Source organism: Tachysurus vachellii, chromosome 7 (genome assembly GCF_030014155.1).
Source record: "Tachysurus vachellii isolate PV-2020 chromosome 7, HZAU_Pvac_v1, whole genome shotgun sequence".
NCBI lineage: Eukaryota > Metazoa > Chordata > Actinopteri > Siluriformes > Bagridae > Tachysurus > Tachysurus vachellii.
In genome coordinates, this window is record NC_083466.1 from 31,537,355 (window position 1) to 31,550,046 (window position 12,692).

Here is a 12,692-nt window from a genome sequence, read left to right on the forward strand (position 1 = left end):
TCCCAGGTGTGGTGTACTACAGGTGTGGTGTACTACAGGTGTGGTGTGGCATTTCCCAGGTGTGGTGTACTACAGGTGTGGTGTGGTGTACTACAGGTGTGGTGTACTACAGGTGTGGTGTGGCATTTCCCAGGTGTGGTGTACTACAGGTGTAGTGTGGTGTACTACAGGTGTGGTGTACTACAGGTGTGGTGTACTACAGGTGTGGTGTACTACAGGTGTGGTGTACTACAGGTGTGGTGCACTACAGGTGTAGTGTGGCATTTCCCAGGTGTGGTGTGGTGTACTACAGTGGTGGTGTACTACAGGTGTGGTGTGGCATTTCCCAGGTGTGGTGTACTACAGGTGTGGTGTGCTACAGGTGTGGTGTGGCATTTCCCAGGTGTGGTGTACTACAGGTGTGGTGTGCTACAGGTGTGGTGTGGCATTTCCCAGGTGTGGTGTACTACAGGTGTGGTGTGGTGTACTACAGGTGTGGAGTACTACAGGTGTGCTGTGGCATTTCCCAGGTGTGGTGTACTACAGGTGTGGTGTGGCATTTCCCAGGTGTGGTGTACTACAGGTGTGGTGTACTACAGGTGTGGTGTGGCATTTCCCAGGTGTGGTGTACTACAGGTGTGGTGTGGCATTTCACAGGTGTGGTGTACTACAGGTGTGGTGTACTGCAGGTGTGATGTACTACAGGTGTGGTGTGGTGTACTACAGGTGTGGTGTACTACAGGTGTGGTGTGGTGTACTACAGGTGTGGTGTACTACAGGTGTGGTGTGGTGTACTACAGGTGTGGTGTGGTGTACTACAGGTGTGGTGTACTACAGGTGTGGTGTGGTGTACTACAGGTGTGGTGTACTACAGGTGTGATGTACTACAGGTGTGGTGTGGTGTACTACAGGTGTGGTGTGTTGTACTACAGGTGTGGTGTACTGCAGGTGTGATGTACTACAGGTGTGGTGTACTACAGGTGTGCTGTGGCATTTCCCAGGTGTGGTGTACTACAGGTGTGGTGTGGCATTTCCCAGGTGTGGTGTACTACAGGTGTGGTGTACTACAGGTGTGGTGTACTACAGGTGTGGTGTGGCATTTCCCAGGTGTGGTGTACTACAGGTGTGGTGTACTACAGGTGTGGTGTGGCATTTCCCAGGTGTGGTGTACTACAGGTGTGGTGTACTGCAGGTGTGGTGTACTACAGGTGTGGTGTGGTGTACTACAGGTGTGGTGTACTACAGGTGTGGTGTGGTGTACTACAGGTGTGGTGTACTACAGGTGTGGTGTGGTGTACTACAGGTGTGATGTACTACAGGTGTGGTGTACTACAGGTGTGGTGTACTACAGGTGTGGTGTGGCATTTCCCAGGTGTGGTGTACTACAGGTGTGGTGTACTACAGGTGTGGTGTGGCATTTCCCAGGTGTGGTGTACTACAGGTGTGGTGTACTGCAGGTGTGATGTACTACAGGTGTGGTGTGGTGTACTACAGGTGTGGTGTACTACAGGTGTGGTGTGGTGTACTACAGGTGTGGTGTACTACAGGTGTGGTGTGGTGTACTACAGGTGTGGTGTACTGCAGGTGTGATGTACTACAGGTGTGGTGTGGTGTACTACAGGTGTGGTGTACTACAGGTGTGGTGTACTACAGGTGTGGTGTACTACAGGTGTGGTGTGGCATTTCCCAGGTGTGGTGTACTACAGGTGTGGTGTACTACAGGTGTGGTGTACTACAGGTGTGGTGTACTACAGGTGTGGTGTACTACAGGTGTGGTGTGGCATTTCCCAGGTGTGGTGTACTACAGGTGTGGTGTACTACAGGTGTGGTGTGGCATTTCCCAGGTGTGGTGTACTACAGGTGTGGTGTACTACAGGTGTGGTGTGGCATTTCCCAGGTGTGGTGTACTACAGGTGTGGTGTACTACAGGTGTGGTGTGGCATTTCCCAGGTGTGGTGTACTACAGGTGTGGTGTGGCATTTCACAGGTGTGGTGTACTACAGGTGTGGTGTACTGCAGGTGTGATGTACTACAGGTGTGGTGTGGTGTACTACAGGTGTGGTGTACTACAGGTGTGGTGTGGTGTACTACAGGTGTGGTGTACTACAGGTGTGGTGTGGTGTACTACAGGTGTGGTGTGGTGTACTACAGGTGTGGTGTACTACAGGTGTGGTGTGGTGTACTACAGGTGTGGTGTACTACAGGTGTGATGTACTACAGGTGTGGTGTGGTGTACTACAGGTGTGGTGTGTTGTACTACAGGTGTGGTGTACTGCAGGTGTGATGTACTACAGGTGTGATGTACTACAGGTGTGATGTACTACAGGTGTGGTGTACTACAGGTGTGCTGTGGCATTTCCCAGGTGTGGTGTACTACAGGTGTGGTGTGGCATTTCCCAGGTGTGGTGTACTACAGGTGTGGTGTACTACAGGTGTGGTGTACTACAGGTGTGGTGTACTACAGGTGTGGTGTGGCATTTCCCAGGTGTGGTGTACTACAGGTGTGGTGTACTACAGGTGTGGTGTGGCATTTCCCAGGTGTGGTGTACTACAGGTGTGGTGTACTGCAGGTGTGATGTACTACAGGTGTGGTGTACTACAGGTGTGGTGTACTACAGGTGTGGTGTGGTGTACTACAGGTGTGGTGTACTACAGGTGTGGTGTGGTGTACTACAGGTGTGATGTACTACAGGTGTGGTGTACTACAGGTGTGGTGTACTACAGGTGTGGTGTGGCATTTCCCAGGTGTGGTGTACTACAGGTGTGGTGTGGCATTTCCCAGGTGTGGTGTACTACAGGTGTGGTGTACTGCAGGTGTGATGTACTACAGGTGTGGTGTGGTGTACTACAGGTGTGGTGTACTACAGGTGTGGTGTGGTGTACTACAGGTGTGGTGTACTACAGGTGTGGTGTGGTGTACTACAGGTGTGGTGTACTACAGGTGTGGTGTGGTGTACTACAGGTGTGGTGTACTGCAGGTGTGATGTACTACAGGTGTGGTGTGGTGTACTACAGGTGTGGTGTACTACAGGTGTGGTGTACTACAGGTGTGGTGTACTACAGGTGTGGTGTGGCATTTCCCAGGTGTGGTGTACTACAGGTGTGGTGTACTACAGGTGTGGTGTACTACAGGTGTGGTGTACTACAGGTGTGGTGTGGCATTTCCCAGGTGTGGTGTACTACAGTTGTGGTGTACTACAGGTGTGGTGTGGCATTTCCCAGGTGTGGTGTACTACAGGTGTGGTGTACTACAGGTGTGGTGTGGCATTTCCCAGGTGTGGTGTAGTACAGGTGTGGTGTACTACAGGTGTGGTGTGGTGTACTACAGGTGTGGTGTACTACAGGTGTGGTGTACTACAGGTGTGGTGTACTACAGGTGTGGTGTGGTGTACTACAGGTGTGGTGTACTACAGGTGTGGTGTACTACAGGTGTGGTGTACTACAGGTGTGGTGTGGCATTTCCCAGGTGTGGTGGATTTGATGGCACAATAGTTCAAAAACTATTCAAAATTTTTTCCAGGACTTACTGTTAATCAATGACAGTGACTTAAATATCCAACCACTGACCCCATAGTTCTTCATTTAAGTCTCAAAGCTAAATGGAACAGTTGAAGTAAATATTTTTGATGTTAGCTTGATGAATTAGCTATTAGCTGTGTGTTTGTCCTCTTTAACGTGACCCACAATGTCACTGGACACACCGATGGTGTTGGAGTTGACTACTGCGATTGAAACTCTTGCCACACTCACAGCAATGGTAGGGTTTATCTCCAGTGTGGATGCGCTGGTGTTGCTGTAAAGTACTCTGTTGGGCGAAACTTTTTCCGCACTGTGTGCAGTGATACGGCTTCTCTCCAGTGTGAATGCGCTGGTGCTGCCGGAGGACACTGGGGGAAATAAAACTCCTCCCACACTGGAAACAGTGGTAGGGTTTCTCGCCGGTGTGGATGCGCTGGTGTCGCTGAAGATGGCCTTTCTCAGTGAAACTCTTCCCGCACTCAGAGCACTGATACGGCTTCTCCCCAGTGTGAGTGCGCTGGTGTTGCCGGAGATGACTCTGCTGTGTGAAGCTCTTCCCACATTGTGAGCAGATGTACGGTTTATCTCCTGTGTGAGTGCGCTGGTGTCGATGGAGATCGTCTCTTTCAGTGAAACCCTTCCCACATTCTGAGCAGTGATACGGTTTCTCTCCGGTGTGGACACGCTGGTGTCGTTGAAGAGTACATTGCTGAGTAAAACTCTTTCCACACACTGAGCAGTGATACGGTTTCTCTCCTGTGTGGATGCGCTGGTGTTTCTGGAGAGAATTCTGCTGATTAAAACGTTTTCCACACTGGACACAGTGATACGGCTTTTCTCCTGTGTGGATGCGCTGGTGAGTTTGGAGAGTGCTCTGCTGAGTAAAACTCTTTCCACACAGTGAGCATCGGTACAGTTTCTCTTCTCTATGGAGACGCTGGTGTTTTCTGAGGTGATCTGCTGGAGGAAAACTCACCCCCTGGTCTGAGTAGTGGTGGATTGTTTTAGGCATTTGTCTGTGGATGGTGTTTCAGGAGATCAGAAGTCTTTTCCTCACTCCTAAAGCTTCTTCTAGACATCAGCGTATAACAGGGTGTTGCTCGTATCTGGACCAGAAAATCAGAAAACTTAGAAACTAATTGAAATGACTGAACAGAATAAATGTAACACTACATAAATATATGGTTGTAATTTTGGGGTTATGAATTAAAGATGATCAGGAGCAAATGATCCTGCATGCAACCCTGACAGGTTCTCCACTCCTACACATTGCAAACCTCCATCCTGCTGCACCTGAATAATTATTACATTTAGCAGAAGCCTTTATCCAGAGTGACTTACATTGTTATTTCAATTTATACAACTGAGCAATTGAGGGTTAAGAGCCTTGCTCAGGGGCCCAGCAGTGGCAGCTTGGCAGACCTGGGGTTTGAACCCATGACCTTTCAATCATTAGTCCAACACCTTAACCACTGAGCTTCCCATTTTGTGCCACACTCCACCTTCTAGCCAAAGCCCAACTGGAAGCAACATCAGGATACAAAGCAGACCTGCATCAAGACTCTCATGTGTCCTGCACTCAGGTAATGGAATGACATTTTCCAGGCTGGAGCACATCAGAGAAAGAACATCAGGTAGAAAAGAATTTTCAAGCGTGTTCCTGTTATAGTACTGAATACTGACCTGTTCAGAACTCTGTACACACTGTAGTGTTGTGTGTATACTCAACTTTATCTATTATTATTTACCTTATAATACAGCAGGAGGATCATTGTGTCTTTTTACTGTTATAATTACATTTATATCTACAAGCTCTGATTGGCTTAACTGTGTGGAGCTGCAAAAGATTTACAGAATTTCTTCTATGATTAAAGCTGAAGTTTAACTCACCACATGAGCAGAACATCTGACTGTGATGGAGAAAGAGCTCTGTATTAAACACTGCAGCTTGGCTTCTTCTGCTGCTGTCACTTCATGTCCGTGTGTTACAGCGCTGTGCTGCTGTACCGCCACCTGCTGGACTCTTATTCTTCCTTTAAACAAGTTATTTATATATTTATCTGTGTAATTATAAGTTATTTATTCAGCACCACCTCCATGTTCTCCAGATTTAGGTGATTGTATTTCTGACCAATGATTTTTTTTCCAGCCCCAACATTATTTTTGCAATTAATTTGTTTAAGAAAATAAACAGCAGGTAAAACAGTTATTACATTTCCTCTCATTTAAACTCAACACCTGGACCAACACGACTGAAACTGTTAATCTACTTCTTCACCTCTTCCTCTCATGGGCCCAACCTACTTCTAAGGGATTACAAGTTGTCTTGTCATTGGCCGTGTCTCAATCCTATCTCTTCATTGAAGTGCACACTTTCCTGACAGAAGAGCAGACAGGACTCTTCACCTGATTGAATACATCCTTTATCTGCTTCAATATTCACCCAAAGGTTTCTAATGATAAACCTCATGTCGACTCTCAGGCCTTACACAGACAAGAGGAGAGCAGGGGATGAGCCTGATTCCACATCCATTATGAACCATGATCATGTTTCTCTGATCGGTTATCTGCACACTTCTGATGTTTAACACAATTAACTCCCTGTACTGACTGTACTGACTGATATCTTCAATTTTGTATTGAACAGTAAGTCCACTAATTTCATCAGCTGAAAGTAATCAATAGATTGTCTTGTGAACACGAGTCTGTATATTAGCAGAGTAAAATGGAAAGATTAATGAAGTCAAGAAATCAGTTTATTTATTAAACACACTGTAAGATATTTAAGATACACCTGAATAAATCAAATGATCACTGAACACACTGACTCTGGTGCTGAGTCCTGTGTGTAAATCTCCTCCCACACGGCAGACTCGTACGGAGTCTCTCCTTTGTGAGTGCGCTGGTGTTGTTGGAGGTGACCCTGCTGTATGAAGTTCTTCCCGCACTGCGTGCAGTGATACGGCTTCTCACCGGTGTGGATGCGCTGGTGCTGCTGCAGGGCGGTTTGCTGTTTGAAACTCTTCCCACAGTCTGTGCAGTGATACGGCTTCTCCCCGGTGTGGATGCGGCGGTGTCGCTGGAGAGTTCCGTGCTCTGTGAAACTGCGTCCGCACTGGGAGCACTGATACGGCTTCTCTCCAGTGTGGATGCGCTGGTGGTGCTGGAGGGTGCTGTGGTTGGTGAAGTGTTTCCCACACAGCGAGCAGTGATAAGGCTTCTCCCCCGTGTGGATGCGTTGGTGTCGTCTCAGGTTACTCTGTATAGTGAAACTGGTGCCGCATTGCGAGCAACGATACGGCTTCTCTCCCGTGTGGATGCGCTGGTGTCGCTGAAAAGTGCTCTGCTGATTAAAACTCTTTCCACACAGTAAACAGTGGTGAGTTTTCTCACCGGTGTGGATGCGCTGGTGTCGCTGAAGGCTGCTGTGCTGAGCAAAACTCTTCCCACACTCGGAGCACTGGTACGACTTCTCTCCTTTACGGGCGGTTGTTCTACTCTGTCTGTGTGTGCAGTTCGAGTCAGAAGTCTCGGACTGAGTGTCACAGCTTGTTCCAGACATCAGGCTGCAACAGGGCATCCTTCATATCTAGAGCAGACCATTAGGAACAAATAGAAGAGCAACAATCGATTTACTTTTATTATTGTTGTGTTTGATAAATAATCAGATCGTTTCCAGTAGCAGCTCTTTCTTACTCTGGTCTTCAGATGAGAAAGAACATTTCACTGTCTCCGAACATCTGCTACATCTTCAGTTATTCCTAAAGCTGAAGGAATGAGCATATCTTCCATGTAGAAGAGAATAACACTTACAAGTGCAATCTACACACACACGTACACACTCACAAGCATGTGTGTACACCCACACACACGCACACACACACACAAACACACACTCACACACACACACACACACACACACCTTATCTCAACCCCCGACATCCTCTGTTGTGTATCATTAGATTTTTATATCACAACCTTCACTGTTCTACACACTGGTTTCTAGCAGGGGCACAAACTTTTGAACACTGGAATGTGTTTTTCAGTCTTCAGTGTCCTGAGTGCTGTGTGTTCATCTGACCAGGAGATGGCGCTGCTGGACACGTCACTGAAACCTCACCCGTAATCCATGGACACTGTTCTATTTATAGCAGGATTTTAATGTCACGTTACAGTCTGTGAATTAACACATGAACCGTGGAGAACCGGGAGGTGTTCAGTCTCATATCCACATGAATGTTTAACACACTGACATCCGCAGGAACACGTGAGATAAACTGAAACAAGACGTCAGTGTCGTCAATAACACGCATTAATTATAAACACTGCTGAGTCCCAAACAGCTTCCAGTCTGAATGAAGTGCACTAAACAGAGTGAAGATTACATCATTACATCACACACTACAGTCTGATGATCACATTTAACTCACCAGGTCTCTGGGATTTTCTGTACAAACAATTTAGACCGTCTGCTGCTGCTTCTTCTCTCAGATCAAGGTGTTGTGGTACATTAGCGCCCCCTGCTGGGTTTATGTCCTCATCATTATTTATACATCTTTGTCTAAAGCTGTTGTTCAGCCTGAAGATACAAAACCCATCATTACTGATGTTATTAATCTGTGCAATTAAAATGAAAGAAAGAAAACGAAAACTATAGTGTCATGACATAAGGTGCAAAATAAGAGAGACTCTACAGTAGCCGAGTCTTTTTCTTACCCTAAAAATTTACTTAAAACAGAAAAAACTATTAAAAACTGTTTCAGACATTTGTTGTGTCCTGGTAGGATAAATTCCTATAAAACCTCCAGATTCTGGATAAACCACCTGGTGACGGAGGGATAAACATTTTATATTGTCTATTTTATTCTAGCTGATTATTGTAAATGATAGAATTTAGAATTTCTTTGTTTCATATTTTATACATATTTAACAAATCTTTTTTTCTTTCTTTTTTTTTTACAAATTTGTACCCACAAACTTATAGAGACCGTAATTAATAAGGAAGTGAGTGTTTTTAGAGATAAAACAGATGGGAATCTTTGTTCCTCTTGACTCCAAGGTGTTGAACACAACACAATCATCACACATGAATTAATATCATGACACACATTTACATTTAAAGCATGTGACAGACTCTCTTATTCAGAGTGATGTACAAAAGTGCTTTAGTCTCTATCATTGAATACATTAACTCTGGGTCACTAGGTTACAGACTTAAGATACCATGAGTCTAAAACACTGTTCAAAGAGTTTATATATATATAAATACACACATCCAACAAACAGGGGATAAAGTGTTGGTTGAAGTGTTTCATGAAGAAGTAGGTCTATAACCATCGTTTGAAGATATCCAGTGACTCAGCTGTCTGGACCTCTAGGGGAAGTTTATTCCACCACCTCGGTGAAGAACAGAAAAGAGTCTTGTAGTAAACTTACCTCTTACCCTGAGAGATGGTGGGACCAGTGGAGCAGTGCTGTAGATCTGAGGGCATCTCACGGTGCCTTAATGACCCACTTTACAAGCCAATACAATGAGGATAAGATAGAGGTGATGTGTTCATATCTTCTGGGTCTAGTTAGGACTCTAGCTGCTGTGTTCTGGACTAACTGGAGCTTGTTTATGCTCTTACTGGAACATCCAGACAGTAAAGTATTCACACCTGTTAGTTAGTTTGACCCATATGTTGAGTCTGTTTTCATGTCACATGTTTATCTAACGAATGGTGTGTGTAAGTGTGTGTAAGTGTGTGTACAGATGAGTATTTTGTTTATCTCACTGACTGTAATCAGCACAGGCGTCAGATTTACCTTCTCTATCATCAGGTATCAAAAATATCTGCAATCTAAGGTGAAGTTTGTGGTAAATTTTATGTGTAAGGATTAAAACATTGTGTGTAAACTGCATCCATAACAAATCAACTTCATGTTTATCTGAACAGACTGAGATGCAGAGCAGGGTGTTGGAGTGTTGGGATAAAAGTGACCTCGGAAACATCATCTGGACCTCAGGACAGGTTTCCAAAAGAGTTTTCTCAGCCACACCTCCTTCTCATTAGGCCATAGCTTGAACCTGTTTATGGCGTTATCTACATTATTACACCTTTTATACAGGAGCTCAGAGCCACATGTGGTGCCGTTCTGTCTGTTAGCTCAGAGCCCTGAGGACAGAAAGCTGTGGGGGTGTGGAGGAAAAAGCTCTTCCTGATAAATGACAGAATAAATGATGAATAACGGATCTGTTGTTCTTTCAGTTGCAGAAGAAGACACAGCGTGTTAAATCAGTGCTGACATTAATTTGTGATGTGGTTACGGTGTAATGGAGTGATGTAACCATGGTACTGGAGCCTCAGATAGACAAATGAACGTTCTACCTTTTCTCTGGAGGATGAGAGTAAAATGGAGACGTGAACAAAGTGCAGGTTACTGACGTTTATGTCATGCACATGGGTAATAACATGATGCTCCACAATCAACACACAGAGACGAAGAAGAACTAAACACTGAGCAGTAGATATCCCTCCAGTCTGTAGTCGTCTCACACACTTTAGGGCTTTGACTATGTTCTCACTTCAGATAACCATATTAGCTCCTCAGAGTCAGCTGTAGCACCAACCTTCTCTTCTACTGCCATCCAACCGTTACGTTTATACCCGATGTCTCTGTACACGTCACTGAGAGCTCGTATATGTGAAGGTGAACCTACACTGAGGATAGAAAGTTTTCTTCTGCTGTGAGGTGAAGTTAGGAAACACCAGACCACACGCTCTGGGAGGATCTGAGAGGAACCTTTAGAGACGACTGCTCGGCTGTCACAGCTAATCTGTTCAGAATGACAAAATGTTCATGAAAACCTGATTATCTGTCGCTTTGTTTCACTTCATCAGGATAATGAAGCACTTCAGTAGCTGGGAATATAAAGATCAGTAGGACACACTCTGGATAAATAAACACACACTTTTATTTCAGCTTCAAACAGGTCTCACAGCTGCCAATCAAAATGTAGTCAGGGCCAACATAAGGGTCAAAGGTTAGGTCGTGTCCATGGTAACAATAACTCATACAACAAAAGCAGATTTACAAAAGCATCAGAAAGCAGCGTGAAGTGCATTAATAAACACTTTATTAGCATGAAGATCAGTTCTACACACACACACACTCACACACTCACACAGACACAGATCAGTGGTGTTCTGACTGGTGTTCAGTTATCTCCCTCTGAAGACTCCTCAGCCTCCTCCAACCACTGGATGAACTTCAGCAGCTGCACACACAGAGTACACACACACACACACACACAGAGTACACACACACACACACAGAGTACACACACACACACACAGAGTACACACACACACACAGAGTACACACACACACACAGAGTACACACACACACACACACAGAGTACACACACACACACACAGAGTACACACACACACACACAGAGTACACACACACACACACAGAGTACACACACACACACACAGAGTACACACACACACAGAGTACACACACACACAGAGTACACACACACACACACACACACACACACACACACACACACAGAGTACACACACACACACACAGAGTACACACACACACACAGAGTATACACACACACACACAGAGTATACACACACACACAGAGTACACACACAGAGTACACACACAGAGTACACACACAGAGTACACACACAGAGTACACACACACAGAGTACACACACACAGAGTATACACACACAGAGTATACACACACACACACACAGAGTACACACACACAGAGTACACACACACAGAGTACACACACAGAGTACACACACACACAGAGTACACACACACACACAGTACACACAGAGTACACACACAGAGTACACACACAGAGTACACACACACACACACACACAGAGTACACACACACACACAGAGTACACACACAGAGTACACACACACACACACAGAGTACACACACACACACACAGAGTACACACACACACACAGAGTACACACACACACAGAGTACACACACACACAGAGTACACACACACACAGAGTACACACACACACAGAGTACACACACACACACAGAGTACACACACAGAGTACACACACACAGAGTACACACACACACACAGAGTACACACACACACACAGAGTACACACACACACACACACACACAGAGTACACACACACACAGAGTACACACACACACAGAGTACACACACACACAGAGTACACACACACACAGAGTACACACACACACACACACAGAGTACACACACACACACACACACACAGAGTACACACACACACACAGAGTACACACACACACACAGAGTACACACACACACACACACACACAGAGTACACTCACACAGAGTACACACACACACACACACACACACAGAGTACACACACACACACACACAGAGTACACACACACACACACATAGTACACACACACAGAGTACACACACACACAGTACACACACACACAGTACACACACACACAGTACACACACACACAGTACACACACACAGTACACACACACAGTACACACACACAGTACACACACACAGTACACACACAGAGTACACACACAGAGTACACACACACACACACAGAGTACACACACACACACACAGAGTACACACACACACACACACAGAGTACACACACACACACACAGAGTACACACACACAGAGTACACAAACACACACACACAGAGTACACACACACACACACACACACACACAGAGTACACACACACACACAGAGTACACACACACACACACACACAGAGTACACACACACACACACACAGAGTACACACACACACAGTACACACACACACAGTACACACACACACACAGTACACACACACACAGTACACACACACACAGTACACACACACACAGTACACACACACACACAGTACACACACACAGTACACACACAGAGTACACACACAGAGTACACACACACACACACACAGAGTACACACACACACACACAGAGTACACACACACACACAGAGTACACACACACACACAGAGTACACACACACAGAGTACACACACACAGAGTACACACACACAGAGTACACACACACAGAGTACACACACACACACACAGAGTACACACACACAGAGTACACACACACAGAGTACACAGAGTACACACACACACACACACA

General features: G+C 45.7%; 1 protein-coding gene and 1 pseudogene across 1 annotated transcript in view; both read right to left on the reverse strand.

Moving 5' to 3' along the window:
• Window positions 1-3,311: 3,311 nt before the first annotated feature.
• On the reverse strand, window positions 3,312-7,911 carry LOC132849210 (zinc finger protein 501-like; annotated as a pseudogene).
• A 2,527-nt stretch (window positions 7,912-10,438) lies between these two features.
• LOC132849208 (translation initiation factor eIF-2B subunit epsilon-like) overlaps window positions 10,439-12,692 on the reverse strand; it is a 12,755-nt gene continuing 10,501 nt past the window's right edge. The window contains 1 exon segment of the mRNA XM_060875478.1: window positions 10,439-10,759. Coding sequence (XP_060731461.1) covers window positions 10,700-10,759 — 60 coding nt within the window. The 3' untranslated portion in view covers window positions 10,439-10,699.